The following is a 26,310-nucleotide window of genomic DNA, read 5'->3' as shown; positions in this document are numbered from 1 at the left end:
ACCTTCTTCTAGATCACACGGCCCCCATGATCCTGACCCCAGGGGCCCTCCCGGAAGGCCATGCACGGCTTTTGTCGGGGGCTGGGCTGAGCCCAAGGATGGGCTCCTGGACAGAACCAGGCTTCTTCCTTCTCTCAGGTGAAAATGATAAAAACACGCGTCTCCGTTCGCATACATACCTGTAGGGATTAATCATCTCCTCTGTGACAAAATTCAAGTAATTCCTAGAATTGAGAGAGCAGACTTTTATTATACGTTCCTCCCGCAGTCATCGGGAAGAAAGAATGCAGGTTCCACGGGGAGTCCGACCTGGCTGCCCTGGGCCGGTGGAGAGGGGACGCCCACACCCCCAGGGACACTCACTCCCTCCTGGTGAGCAGCGGGGGCCATGGGGGCGCCTCCTGAGATGGCGATGGTCCTGCCCCTCCCCAGCGCCATCCCCCCTGGGAAGCAGCACCGTCCCTGAGGTGTCAGCAGAGGTTTATCTCGGGGGCCCATTCTCGGGGGCAGGACACGAGCCGAGAACAGCACTGCTACGAGGGCCCCTCTGTGCTTCCTCGGGAAGCATGGGGTTTCCTGCCCCCGCCCCGTAGAATTGCCCGTGGATGGCCAAGAGGTGTGGATTTCTGGACACTTTGGGGTCTGGCACGTGTGCCCCAGGGCCCGGATGTTCTAGAACCTACCATCCCCCGTAGGCAAAGAGGCCGCTGTACAGCGCCAGCACGATGTTCCCCACGTCCACTTTGGTGCCTTCAAACGAGGACTTGGGGTCCAGATTGGATATGTTACCTGGCAGGGGCCAAACAGACAGACAGGGATTCTGGGTTAGAAATCGTGGCACGGAGGCCAAGCCACAAGTTCCGCAATGTTCCTGGATCAAAACACAGTAATAGCAGACAAAAATGCAACAGATTAAATGCACCTGTGAGCCCCCAGACTCCCAGGGGCCGGGGCAGGCAGGCAGGGTGAGTGCGGTTCGGCTAGGTCTGAGGCCCCTGGGCCCACCCACTCGAGATGGGGAGGGCAGCTCTGCAGACCCCCGGCCGGGCGGACACCCAGAGCCCATCTGTGCCTGTGGGACAGGATGCCTGGGACGGGCGGGCACCGGGGTGGGTCTGCCTTGCCTGGGCTGCAGGGCGCTGGGCGCCTCAGAGGACGCTCCCTGCAGATCTCAAGATGCGGCCCAGTCAGGGCACCTGGGCTGCGTCTCCACTCTCCCCCTTAGTGTTGGGAGCCCAGAGCTGCTAAGCGTAAGCCAGCCTTCTCGTCTGGGCACACGAGCTCCCAAAGACGACCTGGACCCGCCCTGGGACGCGGCTGCACCCGAGGGGCTGCAGCTGCTGAGGGACGGTGGGCTCAGCTCTGTTCCCTAACCCAGATGGACGTACTGGGCTCTTGGACACAGGGGGTCGGCTTCTCTGCTGACCATTTCCACCCTGAATGGCCCCAGGCGTCCTGGGCTTGTGGCCGTTATCGCTCCAACCTCTGCCCCTGCCTTCACTGGCACCTCTGCTGTGGCTCCTCTTGTGACCCAAAAGGACACCTGTCATTGGACTTAGGGCCCCCCTAACCCAGGATGATCTCAGCTCCATCCTTTCCTTAATTACACCTATAGAGACCCTTTTCCTGAATAAGGCCACATCCACCGATTCCGTTGGACATGTTTTGGGGGCCACCACTCAATCCAGTATGGTAGACGTGAAATGTGGGGGCCTTAGAAGGGTCCCTGGCTACTAGGACAGTGTCTGGCCCTTTCTGAGGCTGTTACACCATCTGTGAAATGGCCCCATAACACCCAGGCCCAGAAAGACTCGCTCCATAAGGAGGGACCAGCCTGCCAGCCAGGTGCCGACGGACACGGGCAGGGGCTCGGCCAGACTCCACGGGGTTTTCGTTCCTGGCTCCCCGGCTCTGGGTGCGGCCGTGACACAGGCCCCATGGCTCTGGATATGAGGGTCTGTGCCCCGTGCTGCTGAGAAGCACATGGTCCAGGACCCGAGGGACCAGGCTGAGACGTGACCCTGGGGCTGCTACATGGGTCACTGCCGCCCGTGGCTGGAGGATCTGCAGGTCCCTCGGGGGACGGGGGGATGGGGGGATGGAGGACGCCATGCCTTCCACAAGGGCGATGGCCTTGGTCACCCCAGGAACACAACACGGTGATGGTATGAGGAGGTCGAAAAGTGGACCCGTGGCAGGGAGGCTCCCATAAAACCCCGTCATTCTACCCAGCCAACACCGCGGGGGGAGGGGAGGGACCCCAAGTTCCTTTCTGGGTCCAGATGCCCTGGATGCCTGGACTCTGCCCTGCAGGTGTGCTCAGGCGTGAGCTGGGAGAAGGACTTAGGACGCAGGAGGTCCCTTCCGCTCCCCAGATGAGGCCACGGTCTCATGATGAGAAAAGGCTCCAGGGAGGCTGGCACCTCACCCAGCCCGCCACCCACACGTGGATCTGTGTTGGAGGCGCGGGTCCTGAGACCGCCTGGTCACAGGGTGGTCAGCAGGCTGGTGGGCGGGGGCAGTGCAGAGAGCCGGCTCAGGACAGGGCACCCCAGCACAGCACCCAGGGCCTGGCTGCTCCCCATGGAATGTTCTGGAATGTGCCTTCCTTTACATCTGTGGGGAGGGGGAGGGGCATCTGTCCCACAAGTTGGGGAAGCTGAGGCTCAGGCCACCTGCCCACAGACCTGGGTCTGGCCTCCTGAGCAGGCAGCCGCTCCCAGACGCTGCAGCTGCTCCCGCGACCCCAGGTCTCCAGAAGACCCTGCACCCCTACAGGGTGTTGCTGCTGCCCGTCAGGGTCTTGCAACTACTTCTGGAACATTAAAGGCCTTTCACAGCAAGGGCTCCTTACAAGTAAGGCACTTGTGATTTTCTCCTCAATCTGCACCATTTCCCCATCAGGACATACTTCGATCTCCTGCTTGTGCTTCAAGGGGAACTGCTTTTCGCACATGCTGGAAGATAGATCTTGGTGCAGCCATTAAAACTGGCTCCCAGGACTTCCCTGGTGGTGCAGTGGTTAAGAATCCGCCTGCCAATGCAGGGGACACGGGTTCGAGCCCTGGTTCGGGAAGATCCCACATGCCGCGGAGCAACTAAGCCCGTGCACCACAACTACTGAAGCCTGCACGCCTAGAACCCATGCTCCGCAACAAGAGAAGCCACCGCGATGAGAAACCTGCGCACCTCAACAAAGAGTAGCCCCCCGCTCGCCACACTAGCTGTTCTGGCCCAAACGCAGACTGAAGACTCACAGGCTCCACTGGGGGCCTCAGTAGGACAGGTGTGGCCAGGCCGTCCTGCTGGGAGCTCTCTTGGTTATCCGGGGCCTCATTCCCTGTCTACAAAGCACCCGAATGCCCTGGAGGAAAGTGGGCATCCAGGTGCACAGAGGCCAGCACACCCCCTGCTTCTCTCCTGGCACGGTGGTGCGGGGGGGAGGGGGTTGAGGGGGAGCTCCGCCAGGAATGTGGCTGCTTTGGGCTCCGATCCGCCACTGCGAGTCCCTCTGTGCTGCCCCCTCCCTGTCACCTCCCTCCTGCCGACAGTCAGCGCCCGATTGGGTGCACACGTGGGCACCCTCGGCAGAACTCCTGGGTCTGTCCAGCCTCCGTCTGAGCTGGAGGGCCGCCTGGATCAGACCCGCAGCCGGGCTGGGCACCCGACCAAACACTGGCCGAGTTCTGCCCTCCTCTCCACGGGCGCCTTGGAATGGGCGCCGGGCCTGCTGGCTCTGCACGGCACTTGGCCCCGGGACCCCCAGGACAGGCACGGCTCGGGGGAGCCCGCCCGGGGACAGTGGCTCCGCCTGCCCGCGCCGCCCGGGCATCCTGTTGGGGCTGGAGCCCTCACAGCAGGTGGGCTTGCAGAGGCCTGGAGAGCTGAGGGGGCGTGCGCGGCACCTGCCTGGTAGTCTCCAGAGCAGTAAAAGAAGCAACGGAGGCAGCCACACCCCGTGAAATGATGTGTGTCCGCAGCCGCTTGGTGCCTGGCGGCCACCGCAGGGGACACACAAGAAAACCCCCTGGGAGGGCAGATCCGGGCAGATCCCAGACCCCGCACGGTGGTCTCAGCCACCCACCGGCCCCAGCAACCAGGGGACATGCGGTGATGGGAGACACTTGGGATTGTCACGGCTGGGGGCGTCATCCAGCGGGTGGAGTCTGGGTGATGCGAATACCCGGCAACACACGAGACGGCCAACACAGCAAACAGTGCCGGGCGGGATCCCGCTATAGACAGTGCTGGCAGGTGCGTGGCTCATGTCCTCGGCCGTCCCCCCAGTGGACCCCAAACCGGGATGCCATCCTTGTTAAAAACACAGAGCTCCAGATGCCGGCCAGACACGGGATGGATGACCTCGTTAACACCCCACCCACGCCCATGACCGCCGAGCTCCCCACTCCAGCTCTGTCCTCATGGGGCCCCCAGGCCCACAGAAGGCAGGCAGGCAGAAAAGTCATCACGATGGACAGATGGGGGAGCGCAGGCCCTCCCGCAGGGGCTGGGGGTGTGGGTCCCCTGGGCCACCCCGTCTCTGGGGCTTCTCGGCAGGCCTCAACGCCGCCTCTAACTCGCTGCTCACCCAGAAGGTGGTGCCACCTGGGGTGGGTCCCGCCCCGCCCCGCCCCGCCCCGCCCCGCCCCCAGGCTCACCCGCAGTACAGGCACAGGCAGGCCCCGAGGCCGCTTCATAGGGTCTGCCCATCTCAGAGGGCCGCGGGAAGGTGAAAACTAGCGCAGAGCCACATCCTGGGCTCTCTGGCAGCCTCGGGAACCAGGCTGACTGGGGTGGGAGTGTTCACAAGGCCCCAGGAGCCGATTTCAGGGAAAGGAGCCCAGACCCCTGCGTCATGCAGACAGAGCCATGGCAACCCTCGACCTGGAGCTGTGCGCGTGGGGACGGGACCAGGAGCCCCGGGGGATGTGCCAGCCCCTCTGAATCAGAGGACAAGGGCTCCTCATGGTGTCTGCGTCCCCCCAAGATCCTGCCGGGCTTACGTCACACTCACCAAGGCTTGGCCTGGGCCCGGGCATGGGAACCCACAGTCTCTCAATGCCCAGCCTGGAGATGGCAGCTGGGGGCAAGCTGGAAAAATGCCAGAGCCTCAGGGTGACCAGGCCGCGCCCTGCCCAGTGCTCTCCCTCCTGCCTCTGCCCACGGGCACCCCTCTCAGGACGCTGACGCTGACTGTGAGAAAGTCATTCCCCGAACCAGGGTGGGCGGGTGTCCACTGTGCAGGAACCTTCCACCTGGTCCCTCCTGAACCCTCTGGGGTTCCACATAATGGTCGTGTATGTGGTGGAGCGCACTGCACAGGGTACCCCCAAAGTTCATGTCCCCCTGGAACCTCAGAAGGTGACCTGCTCTGGAAAAGGATCTTTGCAGATGTAATCAACGCAAGGATCTCAAGGTTGAGACCGTGGACGAGGGTGGGCCCTAATTCCCCGAGAGCGTCCTTATAAGACACAGAAACACGGGGGCCACGTGAGGACAGAGGCAGAGTGATGCAGCCACGAGCCCGGGAACCACTGGAGCTGGAAGAGGCAAGGACGCTCCTCCCTCCAGGTTCCAGAGGGAGCTCGGCCTGGTTTTGGACTGCCAGCCCCAAGACTGTGAGGGGGTAACTGCTGTCGTTTTAAGGCCCTGGTCTGTGTCCTGTGCTGTGGCTGGCCCACAACACCCCCGTTTCCGCTGTGCCTTCACAGGCATGGTCAGGACATACCACAGCCATGGCCTTGGATCCCGCCTCACCATCACGGGCCAAGCGAGCAGGTGCTTGGCCGTGGGACTAAGCCCCATCTGAGAGTCAGCTCTGTAGGACCCCTGCCCTTAGCGGGTCTCCTGCTCCACCCAGAGACCAGGCACCCTTGGGAGGCTGCATCCCACAGCTGGCTTGCCGCGGGTCCCTCTTTCCTGTCTCCACACCCCGGGCTGAGCGCACGGTGTCTGGTGCCTATTCTCCGCTCTGCCTCGGGGGTGGTGGTGACGGTGCCCATTCACCGTGGCCAGCGTCTGTCTCTGGTGTCGTCCATCTTTTAAACTCCTGGAGGAGCTGACCCGGGGCCTCAGGATCAGCTTCAAGCCTCAAAGGACCCTCTCTGCACTGCACAGGCTGCAGAGGCCCCTGGGCACAAAGTGTGCCCAGCACAGGGCTGTGTGGCTGCCGCCCCCGTCCTGCTGCGGCCCCGTCCAAGCAGCTGACCACCCAGGGCACGGGTGAGCAAGGTCGGCAGGGAGAGAGCCAACTTCCAGGCCTTTGGTCTCATCCCCGAGGGCAGCACAAGCAAAGCATGTGACTTCCCATCTGTGATGACCCTGGACTCGGAATCTGCACAGAGCCACGCAGGCTGATGGAAAGGTCTCAATTAAAAACAATCAAAGAGCACCCGGAGGGCTTCCCTGGTGGCGCAGCGGTTGACAGTCCGCCTGCCGATGCAGGGGACGTGGGTTTGTGCCCCGGTCCGGGAAGATCCCATATGCCGCGGAGCGGCTGGGCCCGTGAGCCATGGCCGCTGAGCCTGCGCGTCCGGAGCCTGGGCTCCGCAACGGGAGAGGCCACGACAGTGAGAGGCCCGCGTACCACAAAAAAAAAAAAAAAAAAAGAGCACCCAGAGGAAAGAGCCACCCGTGTCCAAGCCCTCCCGCGGTGGCTGAGGGGTGCCCATGTCTGCCGTGCGACCTGCTGCTCTGGGCATTGGGTGAGGAGCAGACTGGCCCGCCCTCCCCCTTGGCCCCGCCCCTGTCTCCTGGGGCACAGGTGACCGTGGGGAGAACTGAACCCCAGCCACGTGGCCCCCGTTACAGCACCCTGCGGTCCCGGCATGACCCTGAGCCCCTCTGAGACGGCCTCCATCACAGGGCCCCTAAGTCCTGCACTAGGGGAGGCCGAGCCCGGGCGCCCCCGAAATGTCTCCCCTCCCTGTGAGGACAACAGCCGGGCTCACAGGCCGCCCGAGCTGCCTGCCCACAACCTGAAGACAGTTTCAGGCGGCACCAAGGCCTGGGGCCGCTGTGGCTACTGTGGCCACTTCACACATGAGGACACCAAGGCTCTAGCAAGCGAAGGGCCCTGCTGAGACCCAGACCCTCCCAGGACGAGGGTCTCCTCCCTGCCCCCCAGTGCTCTGGCCACCTGGCTGGGCTGCCCAGGGCCTTCCCCACCAGCTTCGGACACCACCCTGGGACAGGACGCAGGGTGGGCCGTCCCTCGAGGGAGCTCTCGTCCCCGCACACAGTGCCCATCGTCACAGGCCTTGTGGGGTCATGACTGGACCCCGACCCTGCTACAAGCCGGGCAGGGTTGGGCCACCACTGCTCTGTGGCCTGGGGGCCCACTAACCTAAGAACTAAAACACACACTGTCAAGTGACTGCCAGCCGAGTCCCAGCCCTGCGGGCACACTGGCCTTCACAGCTCCACCGGGGCCTCCCCACTGCCAGGATCCCCTTCGGCCCAGGTGGACCCCTGCCACCCCTGCCCTAGGTCACTCCATGGCAGTGCCCGGACACACATGATCAGCACAGGGGCCAGGAGCCTCCACGCCCAGGTCTCCCGGACACGGGGGCCTACGTCTCAGCGCCAGGTGATCTCGCAGGAACTGCCATGGAGGCCAGGGCCCGGGGCCAGGCCTGTCGGTTCCCCCTCCTGTGAGCTCCCCCAGGGGGCACCCTTAACCTGCAGGGTGACACCAGCTGCTCCAACTGCTCCAGGAGATGCCGGCCCGCCCACCGGAGGACACAGCCGAGCAAAACCACAACAGTCCCATTGTGTGTCCTCTAGGAGGGGCTGGGGCTCAAGGGACGAGCCTTCCCCACTCCCACCCTCCAGTCTCAGAATGGCCTGGCCTTGGGCCGTGGGCCTGCTGGGTGTTGTAGGTAAAGGGCCGACAGGGAGAAGTCAAAGCGGGCACGGAGTGCCCTCTGCCCACCGCTGTCACTCAGCCCTGGTCCTCGGGGCGCCCCCTCCACATCACGCGCCGGGCCTGCTTCTCTCTGCAGCCGCCCTTGGCCAAGCCTCCGCCACCCACACTTCATGGCCACCGGGCTCTGAAATGCCGGCCTGATTTCAGTGCCCCCCTCCTGAGAAGGCTGGGGGGAATCCAGAGGCCTCGCGTGGTGCCAGGCCCCGCATGCGTGCCTCCCCCAGCCTCCGGGCCACCTGAGCCCCTCCCCGGCCCTGCAGAGCCAGCCCTGGCCACACCAACTCTGAGCCTTCATCCAGCCGTCCCTCTGGCCCTCAGAAGGGCCTTCCTGATCGGGGCCGAGCCCTGCCTGCCCGTCTGCGAGTCTCCTGTGCACATGTTTGATGTCCGCACACCAGACACAGCGCGAGCCCTGGACGGCAGGGCCGAGTCCTCAACTGGGTCTCAGCACAGAGCCACACCCGGGGCCGCAGAAACTTCTGGTGAAGGAGGACAGGAAGGCGGGCAGGACTGCCCACGAGTCTCACTGGCGACGAGGACGAGGCCTGGAACAGAGGCCTGGAACCTGGACCTGCCAGGCTCCACGCCCCAGCCCCTTCTGCAGCCCCCAGGCCCCTCTGGGCACCAGGCAGGCCAGGCGGGGCCAGGCACTGGTAAAGGGCAGAGACGGCGCGTGGGCGGGTCTGCGAGATGCGGGTCATGTCCTCCAGATGCACCGTGGCTCGCAGCCAATCTGGGCACCATCACGCTGAGCCCCTGCCCGAGGGGCCCTGGCCCTTCCGCCAACATTCAGCATGGGATCCTTGGGGCAGCCGCCCAAGGGGTAAGTCAGGCGACTCTCGTGGGGAAAGGGTTGTTTTCACAAAGTGTCCTCTACAAGGGAGGGCATCCATCTGGGAGGGAAACCAGCGGACAGGAATTTTGCAGACACTGCACTGCCTCCCAGGTTCAGAAAGGAATGGCTTCGGGGGGAGGACGTTTTCGATGGCAGTAGAATTATAAACACGTTATGTATTCAAGCTGAACAAAGGCGCTTTGCTATCCCTGCTGAAATTTGTTTTTACAAAACTCCGGCCCCCCTACCTTCTTCATCAGCCTGTATCTAATCACACCAGCCAAGCAAAACCTTCACCAGCAAGTCCTCCTCAAATGACACTGAGCGTGCTCCCCAGCTAGACCGTCTGGTGGGCGCAGGATGGATTTTTCCTCCTACCCACTGGTTTCCACCCATAAGCTCTCAGTGGCGGGGAGTCCCTCAGCTCCCTTAGTGCTCCCGTCAGCACTCCTGGTACCTGGAACCCAGCCCGGCCGGGGTCCTCCAGACAAAGTCTTGTCTTTAGGAAGATGCTGGAACCTGAGATCCCAGGAAGCCAGGGGACACAGAGGCTGGTCTCCCCGCTCCCCGACACACGGGGCTACGGGGGTGGGGGTGGTGCTGCTCTGTGTCGTCACAGTGACCTCAGCCCCTACGAGACCACAGATCTGTGGCAGCCACGCACAAGGCTAGCGTGGGCCTGCCATCCAGCCATCCTGGAGAAGCCAGTACCTCCGTTCACCAAGAGACACCCTCGAGAATGTTCCCGACAGCATCCCTCTCAGTAGCCAGAAACGGGGAGGCTCCACCTGCCCACAGCATAAACTTTGCGGCACATTCACGAGAACGCAGCCCAGCGGGAAGACACACTGCCACCAAACGCCACTGCATCGGCGCCCATCATGGGAGGGGTCGGCATGGCGGGCAGCCATCCACAGGGCACGGGGACCCTGCTGGGGGCTGGGGGCACGTTCCCGTGTGGAAGATCCAGCGGCACCGGCAATAGCACCTCTCGGCCGTGCTGCTAATGCAGGAGGCGCGTCGCCAAGCTCTCCCCACGAACCACCGCCCACCCCGGTCACCACCAGGCCCACCCTGTGTGGGCAGGACAGCGGCCTCTGCGTGGCGGACCTGTTTCTCCTGCTGCTCTGGGACGGACGACCCGCCAGGTGACGTGCAGCCCACCTAACTCAGTGTCAGTGCTTCTCCCGGGACCGCGTGACGCGCCGACTCCAGTGACACCCGTTAGCTAAGGCGGTGGATTTGGGGCCGGGCGCTCAGAGACGGGGCCCCCTCCCCCTCCCCCCACACGCCCCCAGGCTCAGCAGGGCCTCCCGGGACAGCGGGGAGACCCCAGGGGCTGCACTCACCCTTCCCGATCTGGATGAAGCCGAGCAGGATGATCAAGGCCAGCGCCAGGAGTTTGGCCGCAGCGAAGGCGTCCTGGACGCGGGTGGCGGCCTTCACGCTGTAACAGTTGACGGCCGTGAGCAGTACTGTGGAGACAGGGGCAGCGAGTGAGTCCCGCGGAAACGCGGGCAGAGGGGCCGGCGAGGAGAACCCCAGCCCTGAGGTCACAGGCTGAGAGACAGCTGTGAGCCCAGGTGCCCCCCAGGCTGCCAAAAAGGTCTTTTTGTCCTAATGAATGAATTTCAACACGTCACCGCCACCTGAGTCCCTCCTGCAGGAGCCCTCGAGGAGAGCGCTGTGCTCAGAGCAGGCTGAACGCCCACACTGCCATCTCGGGGGGCGGGGGCGGGGGTGCTCAGTCACCTTTCTGCTCCCACCTGACACTTCAGCACAAGTGTCAGGCTCTCCCACAGGCATCCAAACTTCTCAAGGTGGGAACCCTCTCTTCAGAGGGTCCTCGTAGGATCCCACAGGGGCACAAGGGGTGCGGCATCAGCCTGACAAGCCCGGGGCGGGGGGGTCCACGGGGGCTGAAGGAGATGCACAGCCCAGGCTCCCAGTGGTGAGAATAGCAAACGAGCACGAACTCTGCGGCTGGTGTCACAGCAGATACTAAAGACCCAGACTCCATGCCAGTCACCACCACGGGGAGGGACAGGAGACACGGGGGGGCGGGCAGCTAAGCCAGGCTCCCCAAATGTGCCGACACACGCAGGCCCCCCCCTGGGACCCCAGAGAGACCCTCCAAGTCCTGAGCAGAGGTGGAGGCAGCGCTCAGTCTTCAGGGACCTCGCCAGCAGCCCCTCTGCAAACTCACCACAAAACAAAATTAGATGAAAACAAAGGCAACAAATCAACACTCAACACCCGTGCCTTCCTACTCGGTGGTTCCTACCTCTCGGCCGAGTCGCACGTGGAAACACGCACGCCGTGAGGCCAGCGCTCCAGTGCCCACGCCACTGCTGACGCCAGCTGCCCAGGGAGATGGCCGGGGCGCAAATGGGGCCTTTTATTCTGGGCAGGCTGGCGGTCGAACATTAACCAGCACAGCCTGGACCCAAGGGAAGGGCGTCTGTCCACCATGCCCCGCACACACCGGCTTTTCCCAAGGGCTGCGGTGGGTGAGAAAGTCTGGACCGGGCTTCTGCTCCAGACAGAACCAATCCCGGGCGGGCAGATGCCATGTGGCTTCTTCCCCCAGCTAAATCAATTACGTGTACTTTTACAACATGAGGGAAAGGCCGCAACGAAATAAATCCACGCTGTTTAACTAGATGAGACCTGACAGTTCAGGTGTGAGAAAAACAGGAAATGGCCCCCTGAGCTCTGGTTAGGACCGGGGGCCCACACTGCACCCCGCCCACGCTTAGTGCTTCCAGAAATTAACTGATACCCAAATACCGCCCACCCCATCACTTTCTCTTTGCTGCCCTAAGCCTGGCCGATGCAGCGGCTGACCGCGACTGTTTGCTACGCCCTCAGGAAGTTCAGGCTGAAAACTTTCACAACCAGTTGCTTTTGGCTGCTACCCCTAAACTGAAACCCTCAGATGTTCTCAGACCAGATATGAAGGCAAAGAGCTGTCACAAATGGACCTGGAGTGGCCCTCACTCGTGGGGACCCGGGCCAAGTCTGCACCTGTCAGAGGCTCGTGATAAAATGAGCTGCCTCAGGGTGGCGGCGCTTACACGAGGCTGTGAGAACGGGGGGGACAAAGTATCCATGTCACAGCACTGAAGCCATCTCCGGCAGCAGGAGCTGAGCCCGGGCTCAGATGAGGGGGCCGACGTGTGCAAGGGACAAACAGGACCAGTGACCTCCGCCGTGTGGCTCTGGGGTGGACAGAGGGCTCTCAGTTCGGGCCCTCGGGACCAACGCAGAGACAGCTGTCCCGTATTAAGTACATCAGCACTGCCATTCCCAGCACAGAAGAGGAGACAGAGGCTCAGAGAGGACCCCTGTACACGGTGCTAGGGGCAGACCCAGATCTCTGAGGCCCGTCTGATCTCAAACCGCCAGGTCGGGGGCGGGGGAGGAGGTTGAACAGCAGAATTACCTTCTCCTGGGCATCCAGGCTGGTGCGACCTGCCACGTGGCTGGGACCCAGGGTGAGGGGGCCTTGGAGGGCAACCCAGGTTCTTTCCCATCACTGGCCCCAGGGAGCCTGTGCACAGTAAGGCGGGGAGGGGGCTTTTCCAGGACAGTCGCACATTATGGGGAATGTGGCAGCCCTGAGGCCTTCCCTTCCGGATGCGCCAAGAGGCTGACAGATTGCATCACACTCCTCCATTCATGCCAGGCAGGAAGCGGGGAGAGCCGTGGCCAAGCCACACACGGGGAGGTGGCTCTTCCCGCCGCCAGCCCTGCCCAGCTGCCCTCACTGTTACCGCTGCACGACTCCCCTGGTTTGACTCACCCCATTTGGGGTGTGCACCCCAAGGGGAGCAGGGGCACCTCTCCCCACCTCACAGATAAGGACCTGGAGGATCCAGGAAGGGGGTGTGGCTGGCCCAGAGCCCCAGCCCCAGGGCCATCCCCCTGCAGTGGTCACTGGGGGCGGGACAGACCGAGGCCCAGGGCCCCTCCTCTACCGACCCAAGGCCCTCCCCTTCAGGAACACAGGGTGCCACCCTGCCTGTGCAGAGCGGAGCCCACCCGGCAGGTGTCCGAGCCCTGTGGACAGAGGGTAATGTTCCTTGAGCTCAGCTCCGTGTCAGAGAGTGGACAGGCAAGGCCGGGCTGGCCGTCTGCAGTAGGGAGGGGAGCAAAGTGGACTTTGTAATATTCACTTCCTTTACAGAAAGAAGAACTGAGACGCACGATGGAACTTTAATGTCCACTGACTTCAGCTGATGAGGGAACAAACGCTTTATTATCCTCCCTAGTGTCCCTCCTAGAAAACTCTGAAATGAAACAGAATCTAAAGTAAATCAGGGGATTCACTAGGACCCGTGTCTCTTAGCCTTAAGGAAAGCAGCGCTGGGAGGCTGTCTGGGAGGCTGGATTTGCCTCTCGGCTACACTGGTTTTAGGCCCCGTCACCTGGACAAGGTGCCTGACTCTTCAGAGCCTCAGCTTCCACACCCGCAGAATGGAGGGGGGGTGACAGGGACACGAGAGGCTCCGGGTGTCACACAGGGTCTGCTGCCGCCACTACCACTACTCCCGGCAGTACCCCCACCTGCGCTGCGTGGCAGGGGGAGGACAGTCTACCCCAGCGCACCCACAGGCGGGCTGCTGGGTGAGGCCAGCACACTGGTGGGAGGGCACCCCGGCTGGCAGCCGGCCCCCTCGGGGTTCCCCGTGCCAGCACCCCCAGATAAGCACCCCGCAACAGCTGGGGCCGGGGAGATAGAGCCCAGCGGCCTCCGGAGAGGAGCGGCAGTGGGCTGCGTGCAGAAGGCGGGAGCAGGCGGGGCCTGGCGGCTGGTGCCAGGGGCCAAGCGGGAAGCCCGCCCTTCAGGGCTGTGCCTGTCCTGCCCTCAGCCCGCCATGACACAGTCACCTAGCTGGCCTGCAGGGGCACCCCAGCTCAACCTCGCAAATGAGCCGGGGTCCCCGGGGCTGTGCTGGAGGGCCCGCCACCCTCTGCAAAGTCACCGTTCCTCTGCCAACGGACCCACGAACTCGCACTCACACCCTGGTCCACCGCTCCCCACCCCAGGGGCTCCACCCATACCCCATCCTCGTGCCCGAGACAGCAGGAAGCGCTGCCCAGTGGGGGAGGGAGAACCCCTTGGCTGGCCTCCTGGGCTGCTCTCACCCCATGGCCCTGGGGACAGCTGGTCACACTTAGAGCCGGGCCATGAGCGCCAACTCCAGCTGCGACCTGGCGGACCAGGTGGCTTGAGTTCAGAGTCCTGTCTGCAGACCGCGAGGGCCACACGTGCCCAGGGGGCCACCCGGGCCGAGGACAGGGGCTGGCCCACGGGCTCGGGGATGCACGGCAGCTCCCCCATCTGTTATTTCTCAGGACCCCCCTTGGGTAGCGCCTCCGGGACCCTCCCAGAACCTGAGCACAGGGTGGCCGGCGGGGAGCTGCCACTGCTCCGCCCACCAGCGTACAAATGGGATGGGTGCCACCAGTCTCTGGGAGGGCGCTTATCTGAGCAGTTCCCAAAGGCTCCTGCCCAGCCTCGCCTGACGTGACCTCTCACCCCGGCCTGACCGGTTATCTCACTCTCCAGGCCCCAGGGTCCACCTCCTGATGATAACTCTTCACACATAGGCTGCTGTCAGCTGTCAGCCACTGAGGGCCAGCCTCCCAGCCCCCGGTACATGCTGCGCAGCCGACTGGCTGTCTCACTCGCAAGGGAGAGCTTGAAATGCAAGGGGACCTGTTTTCATTTTAAAACACCAAAACAAAACAAAGTACAAAAAACACACCCAAATCTTAGTTCCCCGAACCCGCACCCCCTGCAGTGGAAGCGTGGAGTCTTAACCACTGGACCACCAGGAAAGTCCCTCTGCTCAATATTCTGTTAACAACCTAAATGGGAAAAGAATTTGAAAAAGAATAGATATGTGTATATGTATAACCGAATCACTTTGCTGTACACCTGAAACTAACACAACATTGTTAATCAACTATACTCGAAAATAAAATTAAAAAATTTTAAGTTAAAAAAAACAAAACAAAAGAAACCACACACCCAAATCCATTTCCCTCTCTGACAGAGGGTGACACCCTGATGGGATTTACCAGGCCCAGTGACCAGGGCTGCCCCTGGATTTTGTGTATGCCAGTAACAAAATCTTCAACAAACCCGGCAACGAGGGCCAAGTATGAGCACCTGCTGCGTGCTCTCCATCGTTCAGCGTCCTCAGCACTGCCGGGGGTCCCCTCACCCTCACCCCCTCTGCTGACTCGAGGACAAACACACCAGACAACGGCATGACTGACGCCAAGAGAACCATCTGAAAGCAAAGCACCTGGGGACTGGCTGGCCCCCCACTCATGAGAAAACCCGTCTACTGTCCCCACGTCTCTGATGGGGCCGCAGCCGTGGACCCTCCCTCGTCCCCGGCCCAGTGTCTGTAGGGACCGTCCCCCTCCAGGATGGAAAGGGGAGTGCAGGTATCACTTGGGTTTCATGCAGGGTCCACGGGTCAGAGCCCCAGAGCCTAGAACCTCACTACCAAGTGAGTCCTACGAAGCCGCCAGTGGCATCCTCAAATGAGTCTCTGAAAAAGGTGCTTTCTGTACGTGGCTTCAGGACGCTTAAGAAAAAGGGCCAATACTTGAGGCAAAGCCAGTCTGAGGCCCAGCGGTAACTGCCACTCCACACAGGTGGGAGGGGCCGAGCCGCCAGCCAGAGGAGCCCCATTTTACCCGCAGCTCTGCCGGCAGGCCCCCGGCGGCCCCCGAGACAGGAGCGGAAGTGGCTGGCAGGCGGGGCGTGCTGCAGGAAGCCGGGCCAGCCTGGTCTCTTGGGGCAGCAGCTGTCACGGGGCCGGAGAGCAGCAGAAGCTGAGTACTGTGACTGAGGCTGGACGAGCCCTGGGCCCAGGCAGCCGGCCCACCTGCCGTCCGGAGCCTCTACCCGCCGAACAGCAGCACCCGCGGGGCCCCTGGACCCAGAGCCCCGGCTGCAGGTGGGCCGAGGCTCCTCGACTGTGGCCAGGGAAACCCTGGGCTTGCGTGACCCAGGCGGCTGGGAGAGTGGCCAGCAGCGGGGGTGACCACCGACAAAGCGTCCAGTCGCTCTGGCGTTCTTGTCCTGCCTTTACTCTACTGTCCAAAACCGCCCAGCACACGGGGACCCAGGGCCTCCACTCTGGTCCTGGACACCCGGATATCCACTGGGCTTGGTGAGAGCCCCCTCCACCCCAGGCCCGGCCCCCATGATGGTCTGTGCCTCCACACCCAGCACCTTCCCCTCCTGCCCTAACTCTGCTGCCTCCTAATAACAGATAGGTCTCCCCCCACCCCGGAGCATATCAGAATCCCTGAGGACCTCGTAAAACAGGTCCCCGCAACCCAGAGCGTCTGACTGGGCAGGCCCGAGAACCTGCATTTCTCACAGTTCAGGGAGAACCAGTGGGTGACTTCACGACGTGTAATTCACCTTTACTGGCCCTAAGAGAGTGCACGCACAGGACCCAATTGTACCCCAAACGCCTGAGAAGGCCGACCTCGCTTCCAGGCGCGCTCAAATACAGAGCCCGCTCAGGGTGACAGTCCAGCTCCTGACCCACCCAGGACCCCACCACCGGCCACTCCAGATCGGAGCCTCCAGAGAGTCTGGAAAACTGAAAGAAAATGAAGGAATTCTCAGGGGCAGGGGCTGCTCAGGTGGGACCAAGGGCTCCAATTCCAGTGTCTGATCTCCGCCAAGAGAGGCAGCGGCCACAGGATCCAACGGACACGACACCTCAGTCCAGTTGGGACGATGCCCCTCCAACATCCCCACCCTTGTCGAGCCACTGATTTCCTGCAAAAAGAACTGCTAACAGGCCGAGTCACATTTTCAAATGCGACCAGCCCTGGAACGTGTTTCACGTTTTCCATTTTTAACTGGGGCTGGGTGACGCCTGGCCACAGAGCTCCCCTTGCTTGGTGGTGGGGGTCTCAGCACGCATCAGGAACAGGGCTGACACTTCATTTCAAAACACACCAGGACTTCCCTGGAGGGGCAGTGGTTGGGAGTCTGCCTGCCAAGGCAGGGGACACGGGTTCGATCCCTAGTCTGGGAAGATCCCACATGCCGTGGAGCAGCTAAGCCCGTGCACCACAACTACTGAGGCTGCCCTCTAGAGCCCACGAGCCACAACTACTGAGCCCACGTGCCGCAACTACTGGGAGCCCACGTGCCACACTTTCTGAAGCCCGCGCACCTAGAGCCCGTGCTCCACAACAAGGGAAGCCACCGCAACGAGAAGCTCGTGCACCGCAACGAAGAGTAGCCCCTGCGCAGCAACGAAGACCCAAACACAGCCCAAAACAAAAATAAATAAATTTAAAAAAATAATAATAAACAAAACATACCAGAAAAAGGCAGATTCAGTTCACTCTGAGATCTGCTGACACCCGAGCCCTGAAGTTAGCAGAAACCCCGCAAGTCTCACTTTTTCGGGTTCTTCTGAAGCAGAGCCCTGCAGAATACAGAGGTTCCCAAAGGTCCCCCCGCCTCCAACCCCAGCCCCAAGGACAGCCAGGCCCTTAGGAAGGAGCCCCCCTCCAAGTCGGCCCTGATTTCTAACATGCTGTGTGACCTTGGGCAGGTTACTCGGTGGGTCTGAGCCTCTGTTCCCTCATCAGCTAAACAGGAATACTGCTGCTGGCCCCACGGGTGCGTTTTAACATGCAGACACGCCGGCTGGCACGCCTGCCGAGCGAGGACGTGCTGAGGCCGGCTGAGGCTGTGTGTGCAGGGGACTCCGTGGTTAGTCTCCGTCCCTGGCTCGCACCTCTGTGGTCTGGAATCCCCCCCACCCACCCACCCAAACCTGCTGCAGCACCTGAGGGTGAGAGGACACTACAGCATCCACACAGCCCCCTCATTTGCTAGTTGGGGTCAGTGGAGCTCAGAGAGGTTGTCCGACGTGCTGGAAGTCACACAGCAGTCGCCAGGGGAGTGGGGTGAGGACGCCCAGGCCTCCTAAGTCCCACTCCCATGTTCTGGCCACTTGACTGGGGTCTTCAACCCCAGCTGCCCGTGACAGGCTCCCCCCCCGCCGCTCCCCCAGCACACACTATGCACTATTACAGACCTGGCTCTGCCTGGGAGGGCCTGGGCGTCAGTCCTCCGACCATGTGCTCCAAGGTGCAGCCAGGGAAGAGACCCACCAACCAGAGCAAGTCCCACAGGGCCCCACCCACCACGAACACACATCTACTGACACCCGTGGAGGGGAGGGGACGGCTGGGTGGGGGGCACAGAAGCAGGCTGTCGCGGTTTGGGGGCGGGGGGCGCCTGGCAGGGCTGACTTCAGAACCCTACAACCCTGGACAACAGCCCGGGCTGAGAGTCCCTCCCCATACAGCGAGAGGGCAATCCCTGGTCACCTGGGATGAGGCCAGACGTGGACCCTCGACGACCCTCTGTGCCTCAGCAGGTGAGCTGGCCCCCCAACCCCCCGACCCAGGAATAAGTGCTCATAACCGGATTCTGGTGACCTTCCCTCCCCACCCAGACACCCAAACCCAGCCCCTCAGCCCGAGCTGTCAGCCCCTCCTGGAACAGGCCACCTGGGGGCAACTTCTCTCCCCACGCCCCTCCCAGCCACATGCACCCCACCCCCGCCTTGTCCTTTCCCTCAGCTCTGCAGGGGTCTGACACCACAGCTGGTAACACATGGTTGCTGCTGTGTGGGGTGCCCAGCCAGGGCCCCTCCACCTGCCGCTGTGCCAGACACACCTGCTCTGTCGTGCTGCGTTCCTGGACAGTCCCTCCAACAGCAGACCCTTGCTGTGATGGGCCGGCCAATCGCACACCCCCTGCGGGCAGAACGTGATCACCCCACCGCGCCCAGGCTCTGGAACACAGGCCCCGCGAGGCCCGGCACCCAGGCCCCGGGTCACACAGCCGGAGAGCCAGAGCCAGGGCCCTCGCAGGCCTGCCAGCTGACTCAGGCTGACAGGGTGCCCTAGAAGGGGACCAGCTGAGGACACAGCCCTGCAGCCAGCGTCCATGCCGAGGGCTGAATCTTGTACCGGCCTTGGGCAGCTCACGTGGACAGGGACAAAGCGCTAGGGGGCCACGGGGTTACGGTGGGCCATGGGCCCACGTCTCTGGGCAGGGACCTCAGTTCTGTACTGGCTACACTCGGGGCGACTCACAGACGATCAGGCTGCCAGCCAGCAGCCAAGGTCAGGGTGACGCAGAGGGCAGATTGGGTTCCCTGCAGCAGGCTGGAGGCTTCACAGAGCAGGCGCATCCCACTGGGGGAGGGTGGCGCAGCCCGGAGAACGCCCCTGCCTGAAGGCAGGTCTGGACACACAGGCAAGGGGGTAAAACCACACCCCTCCCTCCGGCTGCCCCGCCAACCCACACTCCCAAGCAAGAATGCAGGATCCTGCCAGGACTGAGGAAAGAGTTGGGTGGGGAACTCCTGCCAGGATGTACAGGGGACCCCAACCATCGAGCCAAGAAGCTGCTGGACTGGGCAGTGGTCCTGCTGGGGGAGAGGACAGGACAAGGCCCGTTGGTGGGGACAGGCATGCTCTGGGCAGCTCCCCCAGCCAGTAATCCAGACAAGGGCCCAGGAAGGTTACCCTGACTGACTGGGGGTGTGGAATCACATGCCCCCCGGTCCCCGGCACCTGCTGTGAGTCACCGGAGGGGACAGGAACTGGAGGCCAGCGTGGGCATGGGACAGGGCCCGTGGCCACTGGGTAGATGGAACCCATGGGGCAGCTGTCAGCCACCCTGCCCTGGAAGCTCGTCTGCAAAGTTCTGAGAGGAAGAGGGAGGTTTTTCTAGATGGTTTCCTATAAGGGGTCCGACTCCTCACAGTGCGGGGGCAGTGCTTCCCGGAGAGCCCAGGACACACACACACCTCAGATCCACTAGTGTGTGCCCCTGACGACCTGGCGCCTGGACATGGCGACCGACACTGTCCTGGACGCCTGATACCCCCAGCACAGACACGGCCGTGTCCCCACGCCGGATGACAGAGGCGGCTCCGGAGGGGAAGGGCACCACAGCCCCGGCTCCCGCCCACCGCGCCGCAGTCTCCCTGGCTGTAAAGTGGGGGTGATGACACTGATTTCAAAGGCTGGGCCGTTTATGCCGTGACGGGGGCACCGCTCTTGGGGGGCGGGGGGAGGCTCCCAGCCCGGACGGGGCCCCGGGGTTCTGGGAAGCTCTCACCGCGAGTCTGGGGTGAACGAGCAGGGTGGACACCTCTGAGCAGGGTCTGCACATTCCATGGGATCATCAAAGGGGTCCGTGACCCAGAGGAAAAGGGTCAGAAACGCCCTCCCTCAGTCATGCGCTCTGTGAAGTACCCGCCACGCCCCGTGACTCGAGCCGGAGTGCTTTCAAGTCTGGCCCAGGTAGTCGGATTTCAGGGCTAATTACCATGCTATCGTCTACACTCAGCTCACAGCTCGCGATTCTGGGGTTGCCAGCTCCTTGGAAACACCCAGAAGCCTCTGCTTCACGTGGCGAGGGGTTCAGGCCGGGCGGCTGGCAGGCGTCCAGACACCCTGAGCCGGCCTTGGGCTGTGTGCCGGCCTCGCTGTGACAGGCCTGGTTTGAGGCCCGGGGACACAGCGGTGGACACGCCAGGAAGCCTGGGGGAGAGGGTGTGCTGCCACCCCCTACCCCCTTCGGCTCATGACCCCAACGACCAACTTAGCCTGGAGCCAGCTGGCCACGGCTCACCCCCAGCCACCAAACCCCTGCCTCATCTGTACCCTCCCCTGCGGGGGAGAGATGTGCCCCAGCCCTGGGCGGGGCCGCCCCCCCAACCCCCGGCAGGGCTGCGGTGCCGCCTGTGCGATGGGCAGCTCAGCTCGGCTCCTGACAGGGAGACGCTGGCCTCCCTCTTCCTCTCCAACGCTCTCCTTCCTTCTTTCCGCTAATAGAGGGGAGGAGAGCAGTTTGCAGGGCGGCTCAAGAGGTCAAGGGCGAACACCAGAAGGAGGGCACTGCTGAGAACAATCACAGCCACCGTGTGACCAGGGTCCCCGGGTGCCATGCTCGTTAGACATGCAGTGGCCGAGGCTCCTCACAAACACCCACCACGAACCCCCATGTCACAGATGCGGAAACTGAGGCTAGGAGGTCCCGCGAATTTCTCAAATCAGAACCCGGGTCTGTCCACGTGCAGAACGCAGGCTCTTTACCTGACACCAGTGGAAAATATCTCAGGTCACAGGTCCCTAGAGGAACAACAGCTGAGGACCCCCTGCCCCCACTCCACGCAGGTTTGCCCGAGTAAGGGTGACAGTGGCGGGGGGGGGGCGGGGGCAGCTCACTCTAGGGGAGCCTTGGCAACCCGGTCTGTCCCCTGTGAGAAGGCAGGAAGGAAGTGCTTTCCAGGCCACACCAAGGGCCACCAAGCTGGAAGGGGACGCAGAGTCCCACTCTTGGCCACCAGCAGACCTGCCAGGTTCTACAAGATGGATGGATGATGTGCATGACAACTAGGGGGTCTGGGTGGCCGTTCTCCCCAGTGGGAGAGGGAGAAGGGCGGGCGACCGGGTCTGCAGCCACTTCCCTGACACCTACGTGTCCTGGGCAGGAGTGACCACAACAACTCAGACAGGGCACCATCCAGCAGAGGGAGATGGGAGCCTGTTCAGACGCCTTCTCCTAGGAGCTTCTCCATGAGATAAAGGACTCAGTTAGGTCGCAGCTGTTTCTGAACCACAATGGCTCCCAGGTACCTGCCCTGGGCAGCTCCTCTCTGTGTATGCCTCGTCCAGCCTCTCCAGATCCCACTGGACCCATCACAGAGAGAGGCGGCCAGGAAGGCTAGAGAAATTGCAGACGAAAACCCGGCCAGGCGAGAACCTCACCTCTCCCGAGTGACTTCTGTCGTAAAGATAAAACCCAGTGTCACCTGAATCTCAAAGAAACGCTACCAAGTTTTCGCTAAGTGATAAATAACCCGTGCAAACCAAACTCCCGGGGCCATCGGCAAAGAGTTACGGAGCTCGTGTCCCTCTCTCACCTTCATGACTCGTTAAAAACATGGAAACACCAGGGCCACACCATGAGAGGGCCCCATTTCGTCAGACCTACCAGAAAAGGGGCTCATCCCCTCCCCCCGTTTATGCTGTCAGTGGGACCATTCTAAGCACCAAAGCCAAACTGAGTCACAACAAGCAGAAGGGAGCTGTCCCGGGGCGAGACCAGGGGACAGGAACGATCAACTAGCAAAACCGAGAAGAGCGTGGCTCCTGAACCCATGATACACTGTTCAAAGATCAGGCCCCGGGGCCGTTCATGAAGCACCAGCACGGGCTGCTGGGCCAGGGGTGCACGTGCCCCCTGCGGGGAGGGGCCCAGGAAGCAGGCGATGCAGAGGGCCCTTTCTCCTCTCGAGGAGAAGTTCTAGAACCCAGCCTGTGTGTGATAATCGAACAACACTCAAAAACTTTCTGTGGCTTTTTGCTGCCTTCTCAGACACCCTGAAGAGCAGGCCCCCTCCCTGCATGGCCATAACCTTTCTCTGTGCCCGTGAGAGCAGCCCGGGCCAGCGGCTCCGAGTTCCGCCAGCCTCGCACAGGCCCACGTCCCCCTCTAGACACAGCAGGCTCTAGACTAGCGCTCACTCCTGCAGACAACATATCCCTTTTTGTTACTGAAAACCTCCTTTCCATCAGAAAAAGCAACAAACACCCTAGCTCACACCCAAAGGGGTGCTGTTCACGTGACCCTCCACGCTGGTGACTGGAGTCTTGGTGAGGGTGTACCCGCCACAGCCCCTTCAGAATCCACCCCGAGCCTTTACCTGCTTAAACCTAAAAGTTTAAGAAAGTAAGGGATCCATTTTCCAAGACTAGAAAGTGGGCCCTTTAAAGGCAGTATCATGTCATTACGTCCTGGGCCGAAACATTAAATAAGACCTAACAATGATGAAAATCGCACAATTAAAATTCTTTAATTGGGGCTTTTCCTTACTCAGCCCAAAGCACCGTCTGAGAAGCCCACCAGAAGCCACAGGTTCCCCCGTCCTCAGGCAGATCGACTGTTGCTGTGACTATTCCTAGATTTGGACCAAAAGTTTTTATAAGCTGAGATCCTCATCGCTGAGACTCCCCCAAAAGGCAAAACGCTCCCCCCCCCCCGCCACAGCGTAGTTGCTCTGTCAGAGTGTCAGGTCTCCTGGGGTCACCACTTCCCAGAGCGTGCCTCAGAGTTCTGAAAGCCCCTCAACACTACCACCACCACGCAGTGAGCTTATGCGGGAAGCTGGTCCCCAGGCTCAGAATCCCAACAGCATCGGCATGTACTGCTGGTCAGAAGCCGCTCCAAGGGATGGCACAGTCCCCTGAGTCTTGGGGCTCGGACAGAAACCACAAACCAGCCCTGTTAGCTCTGCACTTCTGTGTACCGTCAAGGTGCAGACAGAGCCTCAAATCAGGTGGCAGCTATGAAAGCAGGACACTTCCGTCTTGCAAGCCTCCTTAGACGTTCGCCAAGGGGTAGGCAGAAAACTGCAGCAGCCACAAAGCAAAGAAAATTGCGTGGCTTTTGGTACAAGTGATTTTTTTTTTCCTGAAATCCCACCAGAAAACAGCCCACCAACGTACCAGGACCTCCTCCACCAACATACTGGGGCCTTATCCACCAACATTTGGACTGTACCCAGTGGCTGTATTTCAGCACAGCTTGGGACCTCAAAGCCACCCTGCACACATTTAAGTTTCAGCCAAGCACCTCTCTTTTACAACTCACTAGGCAACCTTCAGGGGACTCAACACTGCTGCCTACACGAGCAACTCATTCACTGCCCACACAGAATCTTATTACTATTTGGTTTTGTATGAGTCAGCCTTTCCTGATTAGCTGGTTTGAATGAGGTGTGGGTTTTTTTTTTGGTATTTTTCTTTTTAAACTACGATTTCTCTCTTGAAAAAGGGAGTTTCATTTGGGAACTCAAGCAGACAGGTAGTTGGCTTTTCAAGCACTCCACGTGGGTGCCTTGCAAGAAAGTAAGGATATTGCTTCACCTCCAAGAGCTCTGGATGGACTAAGTGGAAAGGTTAGTTCCGGCCTGAGGCTCAGGGCGGAGACCCTGCTTGCTGTCTGCAGAATTCCCAAGGCGGTGAGGAAACGAATGAATGAAACGCACGTGGGTTCTGGGGCTAGTGTCCTCAGTCTAAAACTGCGGGGTCGGCCCGGGGCCGCGGAATGTGGGCATGGTCCGGGAGTGCGGGAAGGGGCCGGGACGCGGGCGCGCGGCGGCCTCAGCTCGGCGCCCCCCACCCGCCCGCCCGCCGGGGTCCCGGGGCCGATACTCACGCACGCAGAGGCAGGCCACGAGCTTGGCGGCCTCCTCGGGCACCGGGCAGGTGGGGAAGAGCGGCTTGAGCAAGTACGTGGCGAAGACGAGCGCCACGATGTACTGCGAGGAGGGCCGGATGATGAGCAGCTCGATCCAGAGCTTGAGGAAGGCAGGCAGCGAGCCGTAGACCTCGAGCATGTAGGCGTAGTCGCCGCCCGACTTGGTGATGGTGGTGCCGAGCTCTGCGTAGCAAAGCGCGCCCACGATGGAGAACACGCCGCACACGGCCCAAACCACCAGCGCCAGCCCCGGCGAGCCCGCCTCCTTGAGCACGCCGGTGGGTGTCACGAAGATGCCCGAGCCGATGATGGTGCCCACGATGATGGCCACGCCATTGAGCAGCGTGATGTTGCGCTTCAGGGTCACACCCTCGCCCTCCGCGCAATCCGCGCGCTGCGCCGCCAGCATCCGCTCCCGCGCCTGCCGCTCCTCCTCCTCGGCCGCCGCGGGGGCCGCAGCCGCGCGCCGCTTCGGGCCCGAGCCCGCCATGCTGCCGGGCCGGCCGCGTAGGACAGGGCCGGACAGGGCCGGACACGGTGCGCTCGCCTCCCAACAGAGAGAGCCCGCTTTGCCGGCGTGGCCGCTACGTTCACCGGCTCCGCGCTGCGCCTTTTATACGCCGCCGCCGGCCCCGCCCTCCAAGCCCCGCCCCCTGCCCGCGCCGCCCGCCCTGCCCTGCCCGCCGCCGTTTACTCGCCTGGCTGGGGTTCGGTCCCCGCCTCTGTTGAGAGGCACCCGCCGGCCCCGCCCCGCGCACGTGGAGCTCGCGGTGTCCCGCGGAGCATGGCGGGCGGTCCGGGTCCCACGTGGTTCCGGGGGATCCCAGCTCCGCCCCGCGCACGTGGAACGCTGGGCTCCTTGTCCTCCTAGCTAGCTCTCTCGTCGCCCCGCCCCCCCTCCCGCGGTGGCCACGAGCGCGCACTGGGGACCCCGCTGCCCGTGTGGGAGCGGGCGGTGCAGCAGGGCCGACCTGGGGTCACAGCACAGGATGGATGGGATTTGGGGCGCCTTTGGGGCTCAAAGAAGGCATGCTTGCTTCGCTGGCGGGCGCCCAGCCCCGAGGTGGTAGGCGCCCTCATGGTCTGCTCACCCTGGGGACTTGAGAAGTATTAAGATGATCAGAACCACCTCTCCTAGGGGGGAGCTAGAGGGCCTGAGGTCCTGAATCCCAGGCTTCATGAGTGCGATCTCAGAGAAGAGGGAAGCGCTGAGGCCACATCTGAACTCATTCCTGGGCTCAGAAATTCTCATTTTATCCCAAGGGGAACCTCCTTGCCAAAGAGCAGCGTTCAGGGGCTCACAGATTTGAGAGGTAGCGACACAGACTCTGGGAAACCAGGAATCTGCAGATGATCAATTAAATTGACAAAATGGGGGCTCCCTGAAGGAGCACCGTGAGAACTCCCTCCCCCAAATCTACCTGGAAAATCCAAAGGCAGGCTGCAGGGTGAAGGGGCTTTAGACTTAAAGAACTCCAGAGGCTCCTGGATAGGAGGGGCGGCCAGGTAACTAGGGGTCAGAATGGGGAATGCAGGATGACCAGTCACCCCAGGCCTGGAAGCAGGAAAGAATCAGAAATACTACCTGATGGGCTTCCCTGGTGGCGCAGTGGTTGAGAGTCCACCTGCCGATGCAGGGGACACGGGTTTGTGCGCGGTCCGGGAAGATCCCACATGCCGCGGAGCGGCTGGGCCCGTGAGCCATGGCCGCTGAGCCTGCGCGTCCGGAGCCTCTGCTTCGCAACGGGAGAGGCCACAGCAGTGAGAGGCCCGCGTACCGCAAAAAACAAAAAACAAAGAGGAATACTACCTGATTGACATGTACACAGGGAAAGAATTTAGAATCCCATCGCAGGTGAGTTTAGCCAAGGCATGTCATTTGGACCTTCCACGTCCCCCCCAATCAACCCCCCCTTAAGAGGCCAGCCCTTCATCTGCAGTGTTCCGACCAAATGAAATCTTGGCGGCTGGAAGGTCACACAAATATTAACTTTCAAAATGTCTAAGTTGGTGGCTTAGGGGGAATCAGAAATCATCTCTCCGCTCTTTTTCTTCCCACTGTCCTTTCCAAGGGTGCTGCTTGGCAGAGACCAGATGACCAAGGGCTGAGCAAACTTCCTGAACCTTTTTCAGGTGCTGTGCTGAGCCCTCGGCGTGCAAAGCCTTATCAAATAGAGGAGGTGCCGTTGCACGAGG

General features: G+C 61.8%; 1 protein-coding gene across 1 annotated transcript in view; it reads right to left on the bottom strand.

The window, feature by feature from the left end:
• SLC7A5 (solute carrier family 7 member 5) overlaps positions 1-24,684 on the bottom strand; it is a 33,202-nt gene extending 8,518 nt beyond the window's left edge. The window contains exons 1-4 of the mRNA XM_029206875.1: positions 24,073-24,684; positions 10,112-10,237; positions 684-789; positions 180-224 (exon numbers count right to left, since the gene is read on the bottom strand). Coding sequence (XP_029062708.1) covers positions 180-224; positions 684-789; positions 10,112-10,237; positions 24,073-24,604 — 809 coding nt within the window. The 5' untranslated portion in view covers positions 24,605-24,684. The remainder of the gene's footprint in view (positions 1-179; positions 225-683; positions 790-10,111; positions 10,238-24,072) is intronic.
• Between the last annotated feature and the right edge of the window lie 1,626 nt (positions 24,685-26,310).

The sequence above is a fragment of the Monodon monoceros genome, unplaced genomic scaffold, assembly GCF_005190385.1.
Source record: "Monodon monoceros isolate NGI ecotype Baffin Bay Population unplaced genomic scaffold, NGI_Narwhal_1 Super_Scaffold_10, whole genome shotgun sequence".
Classification (NCBI taxonomy): Eukaryota; Metazoa; Chordata; class Mammalia; order Artiodactyla; family Monodontidae; genus Monodon; species Monodon monoceros.
This window is presented reverse-complemented; position numbering and strand designations above follow the sequence as displayed.